Below are 23,839 nucleotides of genomic sequence, written 5' to 3'. Positions count from 1 at the left end.
AAGGATGCCCTGAGGAAGATGCACAGACAAGGGTACCTGCTACATGAGCACCTACAGGTGCCATACTTGGGTTTGGGCTTTATCCCAGTTCCCTGGACACTCAGTGTAAAACATTTAGCTTTTCTGTACCACCACGTCCTCAATAAACTACCCAAGAATGACAGCAGAGGAGATAATGCAGGAAGAAACAATCAGTCAGGTCCCAGGCAAGATGAAAAGGCTTGGTGAGAAGTAGGAACACTCACAAGGGATCCACGATGGGCCAGGCAGTGTCTAATATGCCTGCATCTTACTCACGTAACCCTCACAGCATCCCATAAGGTAAGCGGGATGATCATCCTCATTTTACACGTGAAGAAACTGGGGCACAGAAAGCTTAACCTCCCTAACGTCACATGGCTGATCATGGCAGGACCACACCTGAAACCTTGGCAGGCTGCCTATGGAGTCCGTGACTTGGCCGCACCAACACCACCAGCTCACAGCATAATCAGGCTCTCCCACAACAGTCACTGTTGACTGAACACTTACTAGTAGCCGGGCGCTATGCTATGTGCTTTAAGTATTTCATCTCACAGCACTCTGTATTCTCCTCATTTAATAGACCTGCAAACTATTAACATTGCCAATTAACGCATGAACTACTTACTGCACTGGATTCCATCTAAAAGCCAATGAATATTTTTTGCCATCCTGCTTCTTCTGTCTATGCAGAAGATACTATACTTTTACATTCCTGCTGATTCTTTCCAACAGGCTGGAAGGGGAAAGATAACTTGCCCAGGGTCCAGCAGCTTATATGGGGCACAGCTGGGGGTCTGTCTAGATCTGACCTGATTTTAGTGACTGCTATACACCTACTGTCAGCTAGCTAAAACACTCCTCTAAAACTAAAACCAAACAACAAAAAAAGCCTTTTAAAACTCGGTAGAACCGTGTTAAACACCTCCTCTCCTGCCCTGCTGCCTGGCTGGCTCTTGCTCCTGGTTGCCAAGCCCCTTGGCCTAGTAGCCTGGAGCTGTCACAGGTGTGCCTCTGAAAACCCACCTCCCCTCTCTCCATGCTTCCCAACTGAAGATCACAGCAGGATGGGCACTGTTTGCTGACACGAATTCTGCAATTTCCCAAACAAATGGCCCCCTCATGAGCCTGCCAGGCTCCCAGCCTGGTCCATCCCCTTTCTCCCCAGGAAGCCAGCTGGAGTGCTGGAAGGTGACAGCATTTAAGGATGTTTCCAAGGGCTGCCTCATGCTGTACACACCCAGATGTTTCAGATGATGGTAAAGGAGCAAATGAAGCAGCTGAGGATTGCACCCCACATTTCTTTAGCCCCCTCCATGCACCCACTTTCTTGGCCACCCAGCTGTTAGGCCAGATGTGCGACCAGAAGGGAGCTGGCTTCACCACTGTGAAGCTGCCCAGGCAGGGACATGGTGGGTATTGAAACACAGAAGTTTGATTGGAATTAAATGGGCTGCACTGGTTGCCATGAGTTCTTTTTTCCTTCTATAAAGCTTGAGAAGAGCCATCAAAGTACAGACAAAGTCAGTGCTCCTGTTATTCCCACCTCACGTGGTTTCAACCCTGGTACCAGCTAGCTACCTCAGTCACTAGCCAGGACTCCCCATCTTCTCAACCACCTGCTTTCTTTTCAGAATGCCCCATCAAGTGTGATGTTTGACAAAGACGTCACCAAATGAAACCCGAGCAGGCTTTGTTCCAGAATCCCCAAACCTGGCACATCCACATCTTGTCTGGCCCTGGTGTCTAGATAACCATTGCTGTGCCAGATTGGACCACCTGATGTCTACACTTTCGTAGGAGATTTGGAAAGAAGACAGCTGCCTTGTCCAAGTTGGATTTCTTTTCTCATAAGTAAAGCTAAAAATAATAATAACAGCTATTGGGAATTAAGCAATTCCATGTGCAGGACAATCTACATAAATTATCTTCAATCTCACAATTAGACTTTTTTCCCCTTATTTTATAAGTGAACAGACTTAGACTCGGAAAGATTAGAAGTAACTTGTTTAAGGTCACAGAGGTGGAAAATGGCAGAATCAGAATTTGGACCTAGTTCTATCTGAACCCAGTGTTCATTTGTGTCCCTTCCACTCTGGCATACTGCTTCTCAAGTGTGAGAAAAGCCGGATTTTGGGAATTGCTAAAGAATAAAGTCAGTGTGTCAACAAAATAAAGCAATCCCATAGATTTGTTGTTTGTTTGTTCAGTTGTCTTAGGCAATTCCTTGAGTACATTCTGGAATCAATTATGGATTTGTAGATCCAGCTTAATATTCTCTCTCTCCCCTTCTCTTCACACACACAGACACACACACACACACCGTATTATGGGTGCATATATTTATAGGATAAAACACTGCAAACTGTCCAGAGCAATGACCTTGAAGGCAAGGCAAGATCCTCAATCACTAAAAAAGATGCAATTATCTTTACTGCACTGTAACTTACTTGGGCTGCAGTTCACAGTAAAACATTTTTGAAAGATTTCAAAAAAAGGAAGCTGAAACCAAAAATAGAGTTTTCGTCTTAACCCTTGCTGAACCAGAACTCCCATGCCCAAGGAGTCTAATCAATCAAGTTTCCCACGGTATAAATTTGCTTTTGTTTTCGCCTGAATGTTTCATGTGCTATTATAGTCACATTTTGAGCTCCTCAAAATCTATATCTAAACACAAAGAAATTATAGGCTCCAAATCATGGCCTCTTCCTAGAAGTATTTGCAGCCAGAGACCAGTTGTCAGGAGAGAAATCCGGCCTCCAGGAGGAGCTTGTATTTTCCCTCTGCAAGTGCTGGCCATTCTCTTCTCCCGGCTTGTGGACAATCCCTCCACTTCTTCCTTAAAAGAGAACTGTTTGCTCAGGATTGAGCCCCAAGTTCAGACATTAACCCCTCTTTGCAGAGGTTACATTTAGCAGTCCCAGGAAGAAAACTCCATTTATTATGGCAACAACCCTCCCCCATCAAGAAAGTCTAATAAATGAGCTCATATTTCAGTGACCCCTAAAATACACAAGGTTAATCATCTTTCATGTGATGATCATGGCTTCTTGACTTATCACTCACTGGTCTAAAGCATAATGTGCTAATGAGATTTAAATGATTCTCCCCATTCAATTCCTTTTCTTCACTGTCTTTCCCCTCTGTTTCTACCAATGATTTTTGGTTGATTAATTACTTAGGAGTCTAGTCAAATCTTACTCAGCCTGAGACACACACACCTCAGTTCCAGATTATGAGGTGGAGGCTCTGCTGGCAGATGAATATGACTGATGGACACAGGAGTGTATTCAGGGCCCCTGGGAGAAGAGGAACAACTTTCTGCAGCTAAGCCTGCCTTGCCTTACCTGGGTGATTCATAAGACATGCAACCATAATTCCTACTCGAAATAGGTTCTTTTTTACAACATGGCAGTCTTATTCTTTTCATAAATAATGATTTCCCCGGCTGTTTGATGGGCTTTGACATGTAAGCCCAAGCCATGCAGGAGCAAGGGGGAAAAGTCTGATGGAATTAAATCTATATTTCAGCTTCCTGCCCCCACTTCTCTGAAAGCTTCTGAGGCACAGCCTTCTGTTTACTGTCCTACAGAGAGAACGAGAGATGGTCATCTGTAATGGTCTCCGCACATCTGCGCTCCAGTAGAGGGGAAATGACACATTCTGTGGGAAACCATTGTGGACAGCAAGTGGACAGAAGGGCGGCAGGGTCACTGGGTAATTCAGTGCTCATTAGAGCATAATGCTCTGGCAAGGAAGGTCACGTGTTCAATACATGAGAAAGCAGGACAGCAGACCTCTCGCCTTCCAAGGCCACAGTCTGCTCACCTAAGGATGTGCAGACACCTCACAAAGCAGAAGGCATTTTGTGGGGTCACCGTCAGGATGAGTGTGAAGATAAGGAAGAAGCATTAGAGCATAGGCTTTCCATTTTTGTAATTTTTTTAAAATAGTTTTATAGTGTTGGAAATCATTTTCAGACTTCAAATACGGTTTTATATTAAACCTCAATAGGTAGGCTTGGTAAGAATCAAGATGCTCTGGTTAAAGGTGGGAGAGAGGAGACTACAGTCCTACCCACCAAGGCTGCTCCAGTTCCCACTGCTGTCTCCCACTGATGGCACCAAGGATGTCTGCGACATAATCCCTGGAACTTGTGACAAAAGGGGCTTTGCAGATCAAGTTAAGGCTCTTGAGATGAGGAGGTGATCCTGGGTTAACCAGGTGAGCTCAATGTAATCACAAGGCTCCTTAAAAGTGGAAGAGGGAGGACAGAAGAGAAGAAAGAGAAGACGTCCTACAGAAGAATGGTCAGGAAAATGCAATGTAGCTGGCTTTAAAGATGGAGGAAGGGGACCATGAGCCCAAACATGCGGGCAGCCTCTAGAAGCTGGAAAAGACCAGGAACAGAGCCTCTAGAAAGGAATGCAGCCCTGCTGACACCTTCATGTTAGCCCAGGGACACGGAATTGGATTCTCACCTATTGAGCTGTAAGATAATAAAATGGCCGCTGTTTTAAGCCATCAAACCTGTGGTAATTTGTTACAGCAGCAATAGGCCACTAACACATGGACTCTGCAGGACCCCCTGGGGCTCCACAGAACAGAGAACGGCACTCCTGTGCTGTGCAGGTGGGGACCGCTGCTCCCACCCTGGCACAGTGAGGACAATGGGTAGGAGTAAGACCTGTTGTCCGCGGTGGGAGGCGGACCCCTGCTCCAGGAATCAACCAAACGTTCCGCAATCATGCCGTTGGAGTGGTCTGGTTTGGAACGGAGTGACTGAGGCTGGTACAGGGCTATGCCTTTCACGGGTATTTGTTTCCTGTCCCCAGAGACTACATAAACAACAGGGCAATTAATTGGGTAGCAATTAACCCTGTGGGAGTCCATGCATAACAGAGAGACATGCCCTGCCTTCCTAGAAAGAAGGAAGGTTGAGCAGCTGATGTGGACCAAGCCCACCTGTCTGGCTTGAACTCAGTCAGGAAAATATGCGGTCGAACCTGTCTCTTCCCACATCTCTGTCCCTTTCCCAGGTTCATCAAGGGCCAGTGTGCTCTGAGTGCCTCCTCTCCTTCTTTCATAAGCATATGCCTTTCCAGGGAAGCCTTTCAGTTCAACACTCAGAGAACTGAATGTCAGGGTTGACGTGGATGGAACGAGGAAGGCAGCCCGATTCTCTCCACACTGCAGGTGCTGCAGCTGATGCCCTTGTCCCTGGTCCTCCAGATGACACGGAACCCCTGGGCTAACACACCAAGGCTGCGGGATGGTACTGATGCCCAGTGGAATCAGATCAGGCTCAACGTCAAGTTTTTCTCAGTAGGGTCACAAGATTATGAGGTGGCCCATCAGCTCTCAAGCCCCAGTCCTCCTGCCTCAGGGATCCCATGCTTCACAGCCAATGAGAAACAGTCAGTTGAATGGGCCTGGCCCCCTTCTCCCTCCAACAGCCACATGGGCCAGTGACTTCAAAGTCTTATGCTAATGCCAAGTGCTGGTATAATTGGGTGACTTCTGCAGTGGCTCCGATTCGTAAATGCAGCGGCCTTATTGCAAATGCATATTCATCGGAACTATTCCTGCAAGCTCCGTCTCACAGATCACAGTCTTAAAAGTACAAAAATACATCAGCACGGCAATATGCCAACTAAAAGGGGCTGGGATCACCAACAGAAGGCAAACCCTGAGGGGCTCAGAGAAAGGGCAGAGAAGTGGGAAGAGATGGGGAATATATCCATGTGCACGTGTGTGAACGTGTGGGCATGCTCAAACTCGTATGAGGGTGGTAGGGGAGGGATGTTTACATGTGTGCACACACAGTGTTTCAGTACTTATAATGACCCACCCGAGAGAGCAGCAAGGAAGGAAAGGTTAAAAATCTGGATGAAGAAATGCAGGTTGAATAGTTTTTAAAAAATGTGTCTCAGCTGGGAGCTCCATTAGACAGTGGAATTGTCTCCTGAGGGAGCCGGTTGGGAAGCTTATTGCTTAAGACATCTGAAAGCGGACTAGCTATAGGGAGGGGAGCACCTGGGACATCGACTTACCTCCTGGCTGCCTTTGGAAGACACGACCTAAAGAGCACTTTTCTTTGTGTTTTCCTGGTACTCCTCTCTGTTCTGCCTTCCCTTCCTTTTGATGGACCGGCCAGGTCCTCTGCCTCCCTGCCCCTCAGCCCTCTCTCTTTCCATTTTCTTTTCTTTCTCTTCTGTCCCTTCTCAGAGGAATCAGGTTCCTGCCAACTGCTGCCCAATCTGTGAAAGTCTGGGGAGGCCTTTGGGCTGAGAGAGTCACACTCTGGACCCAGGTACGTATCCATCTTTGATGGAGAATAGCTCCCTGGACAGGTGCTCAGAGACAGGGAAGTAGGGGGTGTGAAAGATGGAATTGGCCCCAGCATCCTCACAGCTTGCCCCTGCTCTGGGCCCCTTTACAAGAGCACAGCTGTCAGACTGGGAAGCAAGATGAGGCTCCATATCCTCTCCAGAGCTGGAAGCTCCCAGCTCTGCCCGGAAACCCTGCATAACAACGTGTCTCAGTGAATCACCTCTTCCTCTCTTTCATGCCAACTTTGTGTATGGCTTTCCTGTCTTTCTTCTCTGCCCTGTTCCCTCTCCTGTCAGGATTGCATCATTCCACCCTCAAAAGAAGGGAAGGCTGAAACCTGACAATAGTGTTGATGGGCATGAAAATGACTAATATAAAGGCACCAGGAGCTGAAGCCTTGCCCATCTGCTCCTGCTTCCATTTACCTGCGTGGGTCCATCAATCTTCATATCCATGGCATGGGAGATAGCTTGGTCTACTCTAACCCAAATAGTCTTTCTAGTTCATAGCATCACATAGTTTACATGTAGCGAAAGTCCACATAGCTGATAAAGTAGAAAACCACATATGGGGAAGCAGGACTTCACTGCTATGGTCTCAAAGAGGACATATTTTTATTTCTTCTCTACCATTCCTTGCATAACTTACTTCTTTCATCATTCTGGCCTTAGGTATGTGTCTTCTAAAATTTCCTATTATAGTCAATGTAATTTGACTCCTGACAAAGGTAGGTTTCTTCTAGAATTTCCTACTATAGTAAATGCAGTCTATTTCCTACTAGAGTCAATATTATACTATTAAGCAGTTAATTCGTTCTCAAATTGTTTGAGGGGATCCCTCATCAACTAGAGTACAAGACTGGCAAGAAAGAACCATGCTACATAGTTCATGACATTTTCCTAGGATAGTTATAGTACACACAATAGGTGCTCCATAAATACCTCTTGATTAAATGACTGGTAATTAGCTCCTCATCTCTGTCAAAAGAAAATTCATAATGTAGACTAGACCGTAGTTACAACTAGGGAGGAATCATCCTTGACCCTCTCTTTTACTCACAGTATGCTTTCAACTCTATCTGCATTGTGTCTTATCCTGTGGCCCCTCTTCCTGAAATTACAAGCTCGACAGGGCAGACATACCACGCAACCAGTGGAGTCCAGCTTGCGATCTGAGATGCAACGGAAGTTCTTACTGCAGCCCCCATTATCCTTGCTGCAATCACGGACTGGTCCAAAGGAATCTAAGAGGACCTCCAGGCTGTCAAAGGAGGATGAGGTCATCAGCTCCTCTCTGTAGGGAGAAAGAGCAGGAGGTAGGAGGAGGCCAGGGGACGCCAGGTGCAACAGGTAGCCTCACATTCCACGTTGCTGTCTGGCCAACCGGATCATGTCTTACTCTCTCTTACAAATATTAAAGATCAACCACACTCTGAGCCTTGAACTAACAAATTATGGACATTCTCCATCTCTGGGAAATAAGCCAAGGCTGTAACTCCTGGTCAAAGAAGAAGGTCTCAACTCAGGCAAGGAAATTAACATTTTATTGCCTGTCAGTCCTGAGGGTCTGTGGGAAGTGCTTATAAACTCTAATTTTATGTCCTCTCTCAGTACACGAGACTTGGGGTGTGCAGTATTGACCCAGATAGTGTAGATCCTGGCACTGCATCTGGGGAATTGGAAGGCAGCCTGCCAACTTCTTCTTCCAGCTTGTCTTGATTCCCTTCCCAGCACCTTGGGCGTTCAGGTAGTTTCCCACTCAGCCTCCCAAACCCATTGTGGGCCTCAGCGTCCCGAGGCTGGACTCACCTGACCTCCACAGCATCCTCCATCACTGTCATGTCTGTCTTACACTTTGCTGATGGGTTGATGGCCAGTTCAGCTGGTGGAATCACAAAGCTCTTGCTGAGGGGCAACCACATGCCCTCCCCGAGGGTGTAGGTGAATCTGCAGAGACACCCAGCACCAGCCGGTTATGACTGGTGGGATAAGCACCCCACTGGAGGACCTGGCACTCTACCTCCAGACGCTTCCTTCTTAACCCTCGTAGTCCTCTCCAAAAAGGAGAGTTTATTGTCATTTTATGGATGAGATGATCGAGTCTGCGGCAGGCAGAGAGGCCTACCTCTGCTCACGTGTCCAGCCGGTTGGAGAACTGATGATGGCATCCACTTGCCCGCTGTTAAAAGTGTCTTTTTTTTTCATATCATAAGCAATCAAGTTCCAGTTTCCTTCAGATTTGAAACTGGGCTTCCCCGATCTTAAGTCAGATATAATTGGAAGCATTTTAATTGGAAAGATGTACCGGCCTCCCACCATTCCCATTCCCCACGTTGCACACCCACAGTGGTAGCAACGGTTTCTCTCTGTGCCTGGAGGAGCGCTACCAAGGAAAAGAAAGAAGAAAAGCTCCTTTTTTCTGGCTTCTATGTGATGGGAGCGGAAATGACTGAAGCCAGGAGCCTCCCAGGAGGAGAGAAGAGGGATGAAGAAGGCAGGCCCAGATGTATTCTCCGCACTCCTACCCACACCCCTAGCTAATGCCGCTAACCCTCAGGAGACAGGGAAGATTTTTCTTTTTTCTTATAACAAGGGCTAAAAGGAATAAAGGAATCAATCAGCATTTCACGGGAGAGCTTAAGGAAACCATGAGAGATTATTTGTTTATTTATTCATTCATTTTATTTCAAAGGCATTCAAATCCTCTGTGTTCACAGTCAAAAATAGTCCCTGGGATAAAAGCCAGTGTGGGTGGGATAGCACGAGGCTGTGGCAGTCTGGCGTCCCCTTCCCACTTAAAGTGCAGGGAGGAACAATGGAAGGATGCGTACAATTAAATGGAACCAGCACCAGCTCCATTAGCAAGCTGGTCACAGAGCACCACTTCAGACTCCCGCTCCTTTCCCCTAACCTGTACACTCCCCTCTCCACTCCCCAGGTTGCCTGAGATGCTAGGAAACCAGACTGATGACATGAGATCTTTTATGAGACGTGTAGCCCTCTCCAGGATGCGGGCCACAGAGAATCCCCACTGACCAAGGCTCATGAGTTATAAGCAGCCAAGCCCCGTGATTTTCATCCACTCCCTGAACAACAGACCTGGGCAACAGAGCAGCTGAAAGAAGAGAAAGCAGGCACCCAGGGGAGAGGCAAAACCACTGAGCAAGTGGGACGTGGCCAGGATTGGGGAGATTTCTCCCTCATTCCCAGCCGTACTCTCAGTCCCCTACTTCTTGGACCTGTGGGGCAAACCTCTGCATTAAGCAGCATTGAAATAGCAGAGATCCTTTTTGCTCTGAAGGAGGCACTCGACTCTCCCTGCCCACAGGAACAGGAGGCTAGGGTGGGGCTAGGTCTGTGCAGGAGGGGTCTCTACCAGGTGAGGGAGACCCATTACTAGGGGGACAGAAGAGGAAACCCACCACCCACTCTTCTGTGAAGCAGCTGGTGAAATTGAAGGCATGCCAGTTCCTTCACACACACACACACACACACACACACACACACACACACACACACACACACACAATCACCTGGCAAGATTAAGGAGCCAATTCAGGGCAGGTGATTGCCCCAAGGTGCCTGGAACCTGGGACTTAAGGAAGAATGTGGGTTCAAGGCAACAACATTTAAGTGAGTTTCATAATGGGCATTGTTAAGACAGGGAGACTCTAATAGGCAGGCTGGGGTGGGCACACCACTAATCTTACGCATAATACACTGTTTCAGAGAGGACATATGCAATATTGAATGGTACCAGGGAGAAGGCGGTTTATTTGGACATAGACGGGAGTTTTTGTTTTCTATTTCGGTTTTAAAATGACAAGTTTTGCATTGATGCAGAGCAACAAATCTGTGACCTGTAGCTTATAACTTCCGTAACAGATTTTAGAAGACGGTTGGCAATTCTAGCATATTTCTTTTGGGAGAGAGATCCATGTCCATCCATCTCACAGTTTTCCCTTCCTCCTCTGCATGCAGTAATCTTTCGAAAGGACATGCAAACCACATCTTTCTCCAGCTGACACTGTTTAAGGGCACCCAGACCCACAGAACACCGTCCACATCTCCGAAGATGTCACACTTCACCTTCTTCTTTCACCAAGCCCTGCTTCAAACTCTGTGTTCCTACAATGTGATCTGACTGTAACTCCAAAAGTTGTCCTAATTTTCTCGCCTCTTTGTCTTTGCTCTTAATAGTCCTTCTTTCTGAATTTTCTTTCCTCTCTCCTTTGCCACACTCCCACTCATTTTAAGACTCAGTTAAGGTCGCATCTCTTCCTGAAAGCCCTCCAGGGCCTTCATGCTCTTAGGCTGAGTAAGGGACTCTCTTCTGCGTACATGCACATGGTGCCTTGTCACCCCTGAGATGTTGATCTGCACCCATCTTTTCATGTGTCCATCACCATTCAAAAGAATGTGCTCTCTTGGTAGGCAGAGGACGGTTCTTTGTCATCTTTGTATCCCCACTGCCAAACATAATTTCTGACCCAGGAATGTCACTCCATAAATATTTATTGACTGCTCGACAAGGAGATTTAGCTATGCTCTTTAGTTCGAACAGGCTGCTAGGGGAGATGATCCCAATTTTCCAATTTAAAGATAGAAATGGTGGTGAAAATTACTCTTCATTTAAAACAGGATATGGGTTAACCTCTGGGTTTGAATACATTTGATGTTTGAGATGGATCTGGGTTTGATAGGATAAAGAACTTCCTCAGAGCACAGAAACTTCTGAAACATGACACTCTACCAAGTTAACAAGAAAACCTTCACTCTCTGGTAGGGTCAAGGTGAAACCTTGTAGGGGAAGCAAAGTCAGGTGTGGGTAGAGACTAACCTTTATTGAGAACTTTCTAAAGGCAGGTGCTCTTAGAGTTGCCTCATTTATCCTCACAACAGCCCTCTGAGGTTAGTCATTTGGTTCCATTTTACCAAGCCATCAACCAACATTTTAAGTTTTGTAACCTCCCCAATGTCACCTCTCCATAAGTGGGAAGGAGGGGGGCTGATCTGATTCTCAGAGTATTGCTCAGAGCCGCTTTCCAGCCCATGTTGGCTCATGCCTATGAAATTCTAAAGTTTTCTTTTATCTGCAAAATCTACGGAGTGACTCCAAAAACTAAATATAGAACAAACTGTCGGAGGAAAGCTGCGTCCTAAAATCTCATCTATCCCTCATCCATGCAGATTTGGCAGGAACAACTTCAAAAAGCCACCAAAGAGAAGTTGGGTGAATATCTGAAATGCTTTCCCAGGTTGGGCCTTCTCGCATGACAGCTGGTGGTGACCACTGCAGTTAATGGCTCAGCTGTGGGCTGAGTCCTGCACATGGCCCTTTTGAACTAGAGCTTGAAATTTCTGTCCAGAAGCAAGGGCTTGCCAGAAAGCACTGGACAGAAAAAGCCTGTGCTCTCATCGTGGCTTGGCATGAAATAGAATGTGGGAAAACTGATAAATGGCTCTTAGCCTGGCATCTCCACCCTTTCTTAGAGAAAGCCATGCCAGAATGAGGTATTATTCCAAAGGATGCAGGTACGCATTTGGGAGGAAGGTCTCTGAGAGAAAAATTTGGTCTGTACTCACCCCTGCCACGAGAGGGCCTAGTGGAATGGAGTGATCCTAGCTACCATAGAATGAACATCTTCAGTATAAAGCTGAGTTGGGTGAGGAGACTTATTCTGGAGATTCAGGGTTCCCTTGGACACTTTGAGTCTAGCTTGGACCCTTCCCAGGTTCTTTGGGATTACAGATTACCAAGGTTAGGTTAGGTATCAAGGTTTTTTCCTAATCTGGCTAGGAAATACCTGACATGATCATCTACAGATATTTATTGAAGACCAACTATGTTTAAAATGGTATGTTAGATATTAAATATTTAAAACCATATAGGGTATTTCCCCGCCCTTCAGGAAGACAACCATTTCACTGGAGAAGCAAATAGGCAAATTAAAAATCAACATGAAATAAATAATTGACAAATAAATATTAAAGCTAGTATATATACAAATTTGGAAGGAAGAAGTCATTGTGGATTGATGCAATGGATTGGAGAAGCTTCAGGCCAGTGTTTCTCAATCCTGGGTACAGATTAGAATTACCGTGGTGTTTTAAAAAACACTCATGCCCTGGTCCTACCTCCCAGAACTTTTGAATTAATTGGTTTATTCTGGGTAAGATCATTGGTAATTTTTTTTTTTTTTTTTTTTTGCCACACCAGACGGCATGTGGGATCCTAGTTCCCCGACCAGGGATTGAACTCGTGGCCCCTGCCTTGGAAGCCCAGAGTCTTATCCACTCACTGGGGATTCTCATGGAGGGCCATGGTTGGAGAACAATTCTTGGATGAGACTGTAAATCCCTTGACGTCAGGGACTATCTCAGTCACATTTGTTTGGTCATATCTACATCATCTTGAACAGTACCTTGCGATAGTAGGTGCTCAATAGATGTTGAGTTTAGCTGAAACTGGGTCTAGACCATGGCAATGGGTAGTGTTTATAGTAGGAGAAGAATATGCATAGAGGACAGAGTCTGAGCAGATGTGCAGAGTGGGAAATATGCAAGTTGTCAGGGGCAGTGGATCAGTTAGAAGGTAGATTTGACTATGAATGGAAGGTTCTATAAGAGAAAAGCAGCTTATCAAGAGGGAGTTGTACATTGACATTCAATTGTGGAAAGATTTGAATGTCAGAATTTAAATTTTATTCCACAGTCCAGGGAAATATGCAGTGGCTTGGAATTTATCAAGACTCTAAATCATAAGTGAACAGAGTAGCAAGTAAATAGTCATTTAGCTCCTTTAAGAAATTGCAGTCACTGACCAGGTCATAGAATTTTCCAGACTGGCCATTGGCAGCTGGTTTACTCAGATCACAGAAGGTTCTCATTAAAATTCTTAGTACCTGAAATAAGGAGGTCATGACCTGGTGTTTTCATCTGAGAGACTAGTTACTGTTATGTTAAGGATCAAAATGATTAAACACTTATTGATTAACCCACTGGCTTCTGAGATAGTTGACTGCATGGGTCAAACCACACATGTGATCCCCTCTGTAGTGATTGGGTGTCACATCTAGTTGGTACTTAACAAGCTTGAAAAGAACAAATGATGCTTGTGGGGATGGAAACACATTTTTTGAGCTGGTTCTACTCTAAAAGCAATTTCATTAAGGGCTTGGTTTTTCAAAGTGTTAGTTTCGGACCTTTAGGGGAGAGGGAACTTATCCATGTTAACAGAACTCCACCAGGCTCTCCATCTGCCTTATCTTTATCACCCTTCATAAGTTCCAACAGACCAGCAGGAAAAAGGGAGAAAAAAGTTTGCCAAATAATAAATCATTGTTGGAAAGTTTAAATGCCCGAGTCATAGTCTAAGGAATATAGCTAACACCTCTTGCAGCACAAATCCTCAAAAGCAGCCTGTGGCCAATGTCATTAACACGACCCAGCCCATCCCCGGAGAGACATCGGGAGAGAAAAGGGCAAGGGAAGGCTCTGTGAGGAAGTGGTTCTGTGAATCTGCACTCTAGCTAGAAGCGTGCCTTAGGAGAGCACGGCAGTGCCATAGCCCAGAGCATCCAAGGCAGCAGGGAGGAGCAGGAGAAGCTGAGGCAGAGAAGCCAGCTCGAGGAGGCAAATGCAGGAGCGAAATGAACACCAAGGCCAGGACTGGCTGACAGAGACGGTCTGGGGAAGGGGTTTGGAAAGACAGCAGTGAATAGGTGAGACTCCTCACAGTGTATGAGTGCAGTGAAAAGAAGGAAGCAAGTTTTCCATTCGCTCACCATTCCTCCAGTATGGCTATGCAGTAGCTTAATGCCTCCTTTGACATCAAACGCAGGACTATTTACTTCTCCTCCCAGAGGGCTTGCTCATGAAGGGAGATGTATTCGTGTCCATACCTCCTGCACAAGCACAATCTCTGGCACTTAGTGGGTACTCAGTTGATGCACGTTAAGTGAAAAATAGATAGACAGAATAAACGGATGATAAGATCGTAGCTTGGAAATAAACTTATGAAAATCTCATAGTTCATGGCTGGCACCCAAATTCTTCCTGTGCTTGCTGACTTTTCTAATATGTACATTCCCAGGTGTGTAGGTAGAAATTTGGGAGGGACTAGAAACATCCAATTTGTTCAGGAGGGTTGTAGATTAAAGAAAATGATAATGAGGTATAGGTGAGAAAGGAGGGAGGCAGGGATGGGAGGGATTAATTTTGAACAACTTAAGTCTTTATGAGGAAGGTGCAAATTAGATGCAAAATGAAGAGGCAAAAACTAACATTAGTTGCTTGTTCTGTGCCAGTTTTTGTGCCAGGGGCTTTCCCTGCATTATCTCATATACTCCTCACAACAATAGAGCAAGGCATGTAATGAAGCTCTGTTTAACAAATGTGGAAACTGGGGGCTCCAAGAGGTTAAGTAAATGACTGGGGGTCACAGACCAGGCAAGGAAGGAAGCCAGGACCCCAACAGAATCTGTCCGGCCTCAACATCCTCCATGCTGTCACTGGATGAAGGGGGGCAAGCGCTGCTGTTACTAGGAGGGCAGAATGACTAAAAGTGTTCCCCATTTTATAAATTACCACTAGGAAAGAAAGTTCAGTGGGAAGTGGGACATGGGGCTTGCAGAGATATATAAGCAAGTCCCTAGACAACAACTTACCTGAATATTTTATCAGAAGGCTGTTCTCCCAAAACCAGGTCAAAGCCTCGCTGAAATATTGTATAAGGCCAAGGCCTGAAAGGAGAAATAGCATGCAATTAAAGTCAACCAACAAATACTCCCTGAATGTCTACTCTGTGCCAGTTACCATACCAGGTTCTGGAGACCCAAAGACAAAGAGGACATAGTCCCTCAAGAATCCCACTAAAGTGAGCTTACAAGACGAATGCTGGAACCCAACCAAGAACAGGATCAATGCAAAAATCACTGACCCACTAGGAAAGTGGAATTTAATAGACATGACAATTGGAACTCTGTACAGAGTAAAATTATAATAATGTCCATAAGATGTTATGGAAAAACCCAAACGAACTTTTTGGCCAACCCAAAAGATTTAACAGACACTTAGCTTTGCCTCACTGAAGAAAGAGAAGCAGTATGATTTCTTGGAAAGACGAAGCCTCTGGAATCAGATAGTTCTGGGTTCAAACTCTGTTCTGCTGTTGAGCCAACTGTCTACTTTTGAGCAGATTATTTGCCTTGTTGAGTTTAATTTCATCACTTGTAAAAACAGATTTGCTAATAGCTGCTTCACAGACCACTGTGAAGATGAAGCAAACCTTTTAGGCCAAGGTCACAGTTCGTATCGGGTCCTCAACATGCCCCCTTTCCCTCAAAATGACATGAAGGTTCTGGGTCTTTGACAGGTTCCAGATGGTTTCAATCATTATAATGTCACTCATTCAATCAGAAACAACTGAAATGGTAGTTTTGAATAAGACTTAAATACGAGTCTCTCTAGTGAGCATCTGGATGTCACATGTACTTGAAAGTAACAAATCTATTCCTTTTCAATAGTATATATCTCTTCACTAACCCAGATGTCCAACCCCAAAATTATTTACTCCTTCAAGCAAGATGTATAAAGCCCAGCCTTGTGCAGGTACTAGATGTGCACGTGGGGTGAACTGGGCCCTTGTTCTCATGGAACATACAGTCTCCAGTATAACCCAATCACACCAGCCCAATAACCTAATTACTGAGGATTTTACTGTAGACATGCCTTTGGTTTTCAAGGACCACAGAAAGTCAGGAGAATAAATCGACATAATTATTTGGGACTAAATCTAATACTAGGAATTGACCCAGTGGTTGTCAATGAGGGTGGTATCACCAATAGAGAATATTTGGGGAAATTTAGGGCAGTTGCCCTTGAATGACACAATGATTGCAGGACATTACTGGCATTTAGAAGGCAGGTCTAGGAAGGCTAGAATAGGGCAGTGCTCAGAATAGCCCTGCACAACAAAAAAATTCCCCCGTGTCCTGCAAACTTCTGAATGTCTTGCTGCACATTTATGTAGAAAAAACCTGCTTATAATTATCTGAGCCTAGATGCTAACTCCATTTTCATACAAGCAACAAAGCAGCTTGTACTGTTTTAATATAAGATGAATTGTCTAGGTGCATAACTACCATGTAAATTAAGAGAAGATTATACACTATTATTTAGAAATTTTACCAAGATTTGTTCATAATTTTGGAAAATCACATCATTGTCTACAATGCTGCTCATGGTCTTTGAATCACCAATACAGCATGTCTGTTTCAGTCTAACTGCTCTTACATATATCGTGTGTTGCATATTACTTTACATATTATATTTTGGTGAATCTACATTAGATGCAAATGTCTGTCAACTTTATTATTTCTTCCATTGTAATATTGCAGAGAATTTATACATTAAAATAGTCATATCATTATAAATTATATCTTAGCATTTCTCTTTTAATTACTATTAAGACATTATATATATATTTATTTTTGTGTATTTAGATTTTATTATATATGAATTTCATTTAAGGATTATAAAAAAGGTTAAGTTTATTTGTCATAAAATAGGGTGTTGGGTCTGATAGGGTTGAGAACCACCAACTTAACCCAACCAGCTAACCAATTAACTACTTGAAGGAGTTGGTAGTTCCAAGGGGAGGCCATTGGGACTCCATAAGGGAGTGGCTGGGATGAATACATTCCTTTTTTATGCTCACTATTTATAAACACTTTATTCCTGGAATTCAATTTAGAAATACCCTGAGGCAACTAGCATTGGCTCCAAAAAGTACCCAAACACTGTACTATGAATAACCCCTACATCAAATAAATAGCCCGTGTGTTTTTCATGTTTGTTCTGTTCTGGGGTTTGAATCTGATTTCTTTTTGCTGAACAGTGAGTGGTGGCTTGTGAGCAGCTAAAAAATATGTACTAATTCAAGAAATAGACTAAAAATAAGGAGAAAAAAATGTCTGATCCTAGACACCTAGAGAGGGTAATAAAAAAAGAAAAGGGAGCTGCAACTTAATCTCTCTTTTGGGCAAAATGACATTTTATTTACTATCAGTTTAATAATTTTAAATAACACACGTTTTGCCTTCAAGTCATCTCTAGTACTCAAAACGGGTGCAATGTGTAATTAGAGTTAATTCTTGGCGTGGTTCCTCGGTTGTTTGAAAATATATCTTGAGGAGCCAAATTTTAGGACGAGCATTGATTACAATGTGAACAATTAACTGCGTAGAATAACATAAATAAACCTGTATTCAGGCCATAGGTAATGAATCAATAAGCCCAGAAACATTGATTAAGCACACGTTGACATGTTGCTAGGTAGTCAGGTCAAAGAGACTTCCTGCTCTCGAGAGGCCTGAATGTTAAGAAAGGCAGCTCAGATGTGTGGTCTGGACTCTGCCCTGATCACTGACAGGCAGCAGGACACAGTGGGTAGGACGTGGGTTCTGGAGCCAGCCTGACTATTCGAATTCCAGCTTAGCTAGCAATTGCTGTGGGACCTTGGGCAAGTCCCTTAATCATCTGTGAAATGAGGCTGAGGGTAATAATTTTATCTACCTGGCAAGGTTGTTATAAGAAGGAACTAGTTACTATGGTTAAAGTGTTCAGAACAGTGCCTGACATTCAGTAAGTGCCATGGAAGCATTTGTTAAATAAGTTAAATGTACTAGTTGCCTGAATCCAACATACATACTATAAAAAGGAGATTCCCAAATTTCTAATGAGGAAGAGGTGTCTTCCCCTAAGGTGCAAACACAATGCAACACCAGGCTTTAACTCAGATCGTAAATGTATCTGTGGCAGCTGGAGAGGAGGTAATGATGAGTGTGGGAAGACAACTCCCCCGCACCTCCCACCGGGGCCCACTTCACAGGGCAGGGACGCTGCAGCACTGACATGAAATGCAGAGAGAGGGGAAGAGCACATTGTGAAATGGCAAGGGAAGGCGGAGAGACTGCGAACTGCTTCAGCAAAGGAGGAAAAAAGAATTGACTTATTTCCTTCCCACGAGTCAGGGATGGTGTGTCAGGGAGATGGGGATTCTTATTTGATTTATTTAGCAAATATTTATGGAGGGCCTATTGTGTGTGAACTGTGATACCAGGCAACGGGAGTCGGGATAAAGAGATTCTTGCTGTCGAAGGAATCTACAGTCTTTCTGAAGAAACATACATATGCCAGACAAATAGCAGAGGATGAGTAAAAGGGGGGAGGAATGGGATTGTCGGAGATAAGCTAAGTGGTCATGGCAGTGGCAGATCACTCCCCCTTGGCACCAGGAGGGCCGGGTGTTGGCGGCGCATGGCAGCGTAGCAGAGGGGAGCTTGATGTAGGTGAGTGGAGAGGCCACAGGGGGCCACCTAGGAAAAGGCAGGGGCAAAGTGATGAAGAGCTGGACCTGAAAGTGCTGAAAATACTTGGAGCTGAGACCAACTGAAAGAGGAAGAGGCCTCTGCATTAGGGCTTTCTGGGTGTGAGTCCAAATAAAAAAATTGAATTGGCCTCACCAAAAAGAGGCCCATCACTGAGGATATATACACCTATATCCAGGCTCAGATGGAAGCTGCCTTGGGGATGCCTGGTAACAGGGTCTAGATGCCCTTATAATTGTCCCTCTCCTCTCTTGGCTCTATGTCTCACTCTACAGGACCATTTTTTCAAAATGTCTCACGCACATGGTGGAGACTTGGCCTCCCGCAGGCTCCAGCTGATGTCTTTACAGGCTCAGACCACAGAGAGACATTACCCCTCCTCATTAGGAAAAACTAATCCGTGGAAGAACTGCTTGATCTATCTTTGATCAGATGAGGAACCTGGACCAGTCTCTGGGGCCCAGGAAGTAGAGGCATCTAAGTGGCTGGAACTCCCACTTGGTTTTCAGGACTAGAGTGGGGAGGAGGGTGAATGTCAAACAAAACAATCATTTCCACCTCAGCTTCCATCTGCTTGTGGTGGCAAGAGCGTGGCCTCCATCAGGAGTGGGTGGCATTACCGAGCAGACTGTGCCAATGTCAGTTTTGTGGAAAGACCACCCATCGAGGAGCCCAAGGATGATAGTGTCAGGCCAGATGCTGGGCAGGAGATTGAACACCGCAGCTGGAAGGAAACGTCAGTCTTTTGACTCCAACTTAAGTAACGTGGTCTTGAATATTCTCTGTCCTGCTCGGGCAACCCAGTCACATGTTGGTTTAGGAAAATTAGCAGCATCAGAAGTCAGAATAGAGCTTGTTTGTTTGTTAATATCTTCAGTCTGACAAATCAACACCCTGAAGATTTTCCTCCTGTGTGGGCAGCAGATGGCCTAGATTCAGGGGCCTCACAGGCCAGCACCGGAACCATCTGGGATCCATTGCCTCGAGCAGGGACATAATCTGTGCCACAGAGGAGCCCCACTGTAACGGAAACACAGCAGCCAGCAGGACACACCTGCAAATTGTGTATGCTCAGAGCTATTAGTAATCTCTTACTTGCCTTTTCTTTTCTGTCCCTGTCTCACACAATACGCTTGGTTTATTCAGAGTCTTCCTTAAGCACTGGCAATTTCTAAGCTTTCAGTTTCTCTCCTCAATTCTTGCTCCTCTTTCTCAAGACACATCAGCTGTCACAGTGTTGTTTCCTGTAGTTGTTGGGTTAGGCCAGAAGTTGGTTGTGACCTTGACTTGACTTGATTTGACTGGTTGCTTGGGCATTCCTTCCACTGTGTAACCTAGACCCAGCTGAGTGAGTGGAATCCTGCATGGCCAGCCTGATGGAATGATCCTTTCACACCGGCTCTCCCCGGGCAGAAAGGCACCACTTCTGCTCTGGACAAGAGTATTTTAAAATCTGCTTTTTGATTACATGCTAGTCCCAGCTTTCCACCTAAGAGTGGCACTTGGAAAGGGAACTCGGAAGTTTCTGGTCAGCATTGTCTGGTGATGGGCTTCCTTGTGGAGGACATAAGACTTATCACCTGGGGGTGAGTTGAGAAGGAAGAGATACAGATGATAGACAGAAGACAGATAGATAGACAGATATAAAATAGGTGGGGGGATAGAGAGTGTGAGAGAGAATACATGTATGTATGTATGTATGTATGTATGCATGTATGTATGTGCAGACACAGTTCAGTGTAGGGAGAGAATGTTTCAGCTGGAGGCAATGATGAAAAAGGCATTTCATGATGGGCTTTCGAAAACTAGGAGCTTCTTCTGAACTCATATATTCTTCCACCTATCGCTAAAGAGATCATTTTACAAATGAAAATAATTTGTCCATAGTTAAATGAAAGCACATCCTTTTAAGCTTGCTTCTGGCCACATTAGGCTAAGTTTCTGGTGGAAGCATGGTTCCAAAGTTTCCCCCCAGCTAGTCACAATACTTTGGGGTCCGGGTACAGGATGCCATATCCATATGCAATGTGAGAGCTTTTGAGCAAATGTTCCTTTTCTTAACTAGGTAAATGCATTTGCAAGGAGAGGGCAGTGAAACAAAGAGAGAATAGAGTTTCATTTTTAAAAAGCTTCTGAAAAAAGGTAGTTTGAGAGATATACAGGAGAAAAGGTAAAAGGAAAACTGGTAAAAATAACTTTTCCAGCTATGCAGTTAGCTGATACATTCCACACCTCAATTTACCCTAATGATAAAATGAGGAGATTATTATGTGCTACTGCCTTCACAATCAGCACCAGTTCTGGGAGGAATAAGTACTGGAATCCCTAGATTGTCTGGTAAACCTGTGGCTTTATCAGAAGTTAAATGATAAGAATAATGATGTCCAAAGTTTCTATAGGACACTTTAGGGCCCGAAGGCCTTGGCAGATGTTGTTTCTTTACCTGGATTTTTTCCCTCTCATTTACTTATTTAATTTATACTGTTTGTTAATTCTGGCCTAAAAATTACTTCCCAAAACAGACCTTCCCCTCCAGACTAGGTTACGTTCCCTTGTTATATAAAGCACCCTGCACTTTCCTTTATAGAATCTATAACTAATAAGCTATATATTTAGTTAATATGTTCCCTTCCTCATATATAAAGGACTCTGTCATCATCTCGGCCATATCCTCACTGTCCAGCATAGAACCATCACATGGCAGGTACTCAGGAAAGAACTAGACCACGCTGCAAATGAGGTTGAGGGTTGCACAGGTCTGGATTTGAGTCCTGGGTGAGGCGGTCCATTGCCTGGTAAGTCCCTCAATTTCTTTCAGTGTCTTCATCTATAAAATGTGGTTAAAATAGTACCTAGAGTTAAGCAAGCAGGTATATACTTTACACAGTGCCTGCCACACAGAACAAACTCAGCAAATAGGGCTTCCCTGGTGGCGCAGTAGATAAGAATCTGCCTGCCAATGCAGGGGACACAGGTTCGATCCCTGGTCCGGGAAGATCCCACATGCCACGGAGCAACTAAGCCCGTGTGCCACAACTACTGAGCCTGCCCTCTAGAGCTCACATGCCACAACTACTGAAGCCCTTGCGCCACAACTACTGAAGCCCTTGCGCCACAACTACTGAAGCCCAAGCGCCTAGAGCCTGTGCGTCACAACAAAAGAAGCCACTGCAATGAGAAGCCCACGCACCGCAACGAAGAGTAGTCCCCGCTCGCTGCAACTACAGAAAGCCTGCGCGCATCAACGAAGACCCAACACAGCCAAAAATAAATTAAAAAAAAAAAAAGAAAAAGAAATATTTTCCTTAAAAAAAAAAAAAAAAACTCAGCAAATATTAGTTATTGTCCATTATAATTAACATTCCCATTTGGTAAATAGAAACGCGTTTCTAACTTTACATTTTAAAACGAAATCGTGATGACAGGCTGTATTTTACAAACTTGTGTTATCTTTAAGCGTGTAAATCTCGTGTAAAGAAAAATGAAATATTGGTGTGATTTTATTCATTATTTACTGTCTATTAATAGGTAAACAAATTCATTTACAAGTTTTTATGCAGAAAAGTAACACATTTGTCAGTAACTAGCAAAGCAGCCAGGAATGTGACTATGGAGCCAGACTCCATAGCTTTAAAACCTGGCTCTGCCACTTACTAACCCCGTGTCCTTGGTTAAGGTCATTAATTCCTGCTATCAGACTATCCTATCCACTTCCTCCTTTTGCTCCAGTCATGCCAACACCACCCCGCCCCCATCTTCCCTCCACAGTTCAGAGTCTGGCTCACTTCATAATTTTTGGTGACTTCAGTAGCCACTAAGATGATCCTTTCAATTCTCAAACCACTCATTTCCTTGACTTTTCTCCTCAAATGATCCTGTCCCCACCCTCACTCCCATGCTCATAGACTACATTACCAATATCTGCAACCCTTCCTTGGTCACAGTTTCAAGAATCCCAGTATCTGACCATCACCTCCTACCCTCCCAGTTCATTCCTCCTAAAGCCACAGAATATTTTCTATCCACCTGAGCCTTAAAATCCATTCATCCAACCACCATTTTATCGACCCTCACCCACCTCACGCACCGGCTTCCCTCTTTACTCAAATTAAATTCTGTGATCCGTTATTGTAATCACCCTTTCATGTAACCTCAACTCTCTTGCCCTTCATTGCTTCATCATACTTGTCTGAAACACTCTGACACTGGTTAAACTCGATGACCCCGTGGCTCCATTTCTGTGTTTGCACACATGAATGCCATTGGCAACCACACGGATTGGTCTCCTTTTAAATCCGACACCACTGACCTCAAGTGGGCTCTGCATACTGCCTACCGATCAGACTACATTTTTCTTGTCTGTTGTCTCTCCCATTCTCAAGATCATTATCTCATAGCTTCTTCTTTCTCCTCACACCTCCAACACCTCCTCCCCCATCCTTGCCCTCAGCTAATGATCCGCTTCCTACGTAATTGAGAAAACAAAGGCAGTCAGATTAAAAGCTGTCCTCACACCATCCATCCACCTACCTGCTCCTGTGCCCACTACTTGGCCCTCCTTCCAGTAATTAGGCAGGAACAGTTTGTGCTCCTGTCTGGAATACGTCCATTCTAACTCACACTTTGACAACTACAGGCAATGGGATATAAGGAGAGAAGCCCTAGATGGAAGTTACAAGTTCAAATCCTCTTCTGCTATTATGAGCTCAAGCAAGTAAGACTGCCCGAGAGCCTCTGTTTCTCCATATGCAGAATGGGAATCATGAGCTACAGCATACTCCACACAAACTTTACACTGCTGAACGAAGTGTGTATAAATAAATTTTAGATCCTTCATAATCTTTGATTTTTCATTTTTTTAATCAACTTTATTTTTGCAGTTTTGCTCTATGTTTTGTGTATGTGTGCTTGTGTGTGCTTAACATGTTATCTCATTTAAAGACAGAACAGTGAAAAACTGACACAGTCCCTGTCTCTCTGTGGCTCAGTTTTCTCACCTATAAAATGGGATAATAATAGTACCCACCTCATCAGCTACACAGGATTAAATGATCTAATATCTGCAAAAACTAATAACCTTGGATATAGTAAGTC

The 23,839-nt window shown here is 44.5% G+C and overlaps 1 protein-coding gene across 1 annotated transcript in view; it reads right to left on the bottom strand.

Moving 5' to 3' along the window:
* ASTN1 (astrotactin 1) overlaps positions 1 to 23,839 on the bottom strand; it is a 318,570-nt gene that overhangs the window by 88,542 nt on the left and 206,189 nt on the right. The window contains exons 9-11 of the mRNA XM_061183080.1: positions 15,023 to 15,097; positions 8,163 to 8,300; positions 7,497 to 7,647 (exon numbers count right to left, since the gene is read on the bottom strand). Coding sequence (XP_061039063.1) covers positions 7,497 to 7,647; positions 8,163 to 8,300; positions 15,023 to 15,097 — 364 coding nt within the window. The remainder of the gene's footprint in view (positions 1 to 7,496; positions 7,648 to 8,162; positions 8,301 to 15,022; positions 15,098 to 23,839) is intronic.

This window comes from Eubalaena glacialis, chromosome 3 (genome assembly GCF_028564815.1).
Source record: "Eubalaena glacialis isolate mEubGla1 chromosome 3, mEubGla1.1.hap2.+ XY, whole genome shotgun sequence".
Classification (NCBI taxonomy): Eukaryota; Metazoa; Chordata; class Mammalia; order Artiodactyla; family Balaenidae; genus Eubalaena; species Eubalaena glacialis.
The sequence above is the reverse complement of the archived record's forward strand: the minus strand, read 5'-3'. Positions and strand labels throughout refer to the sequence as shown.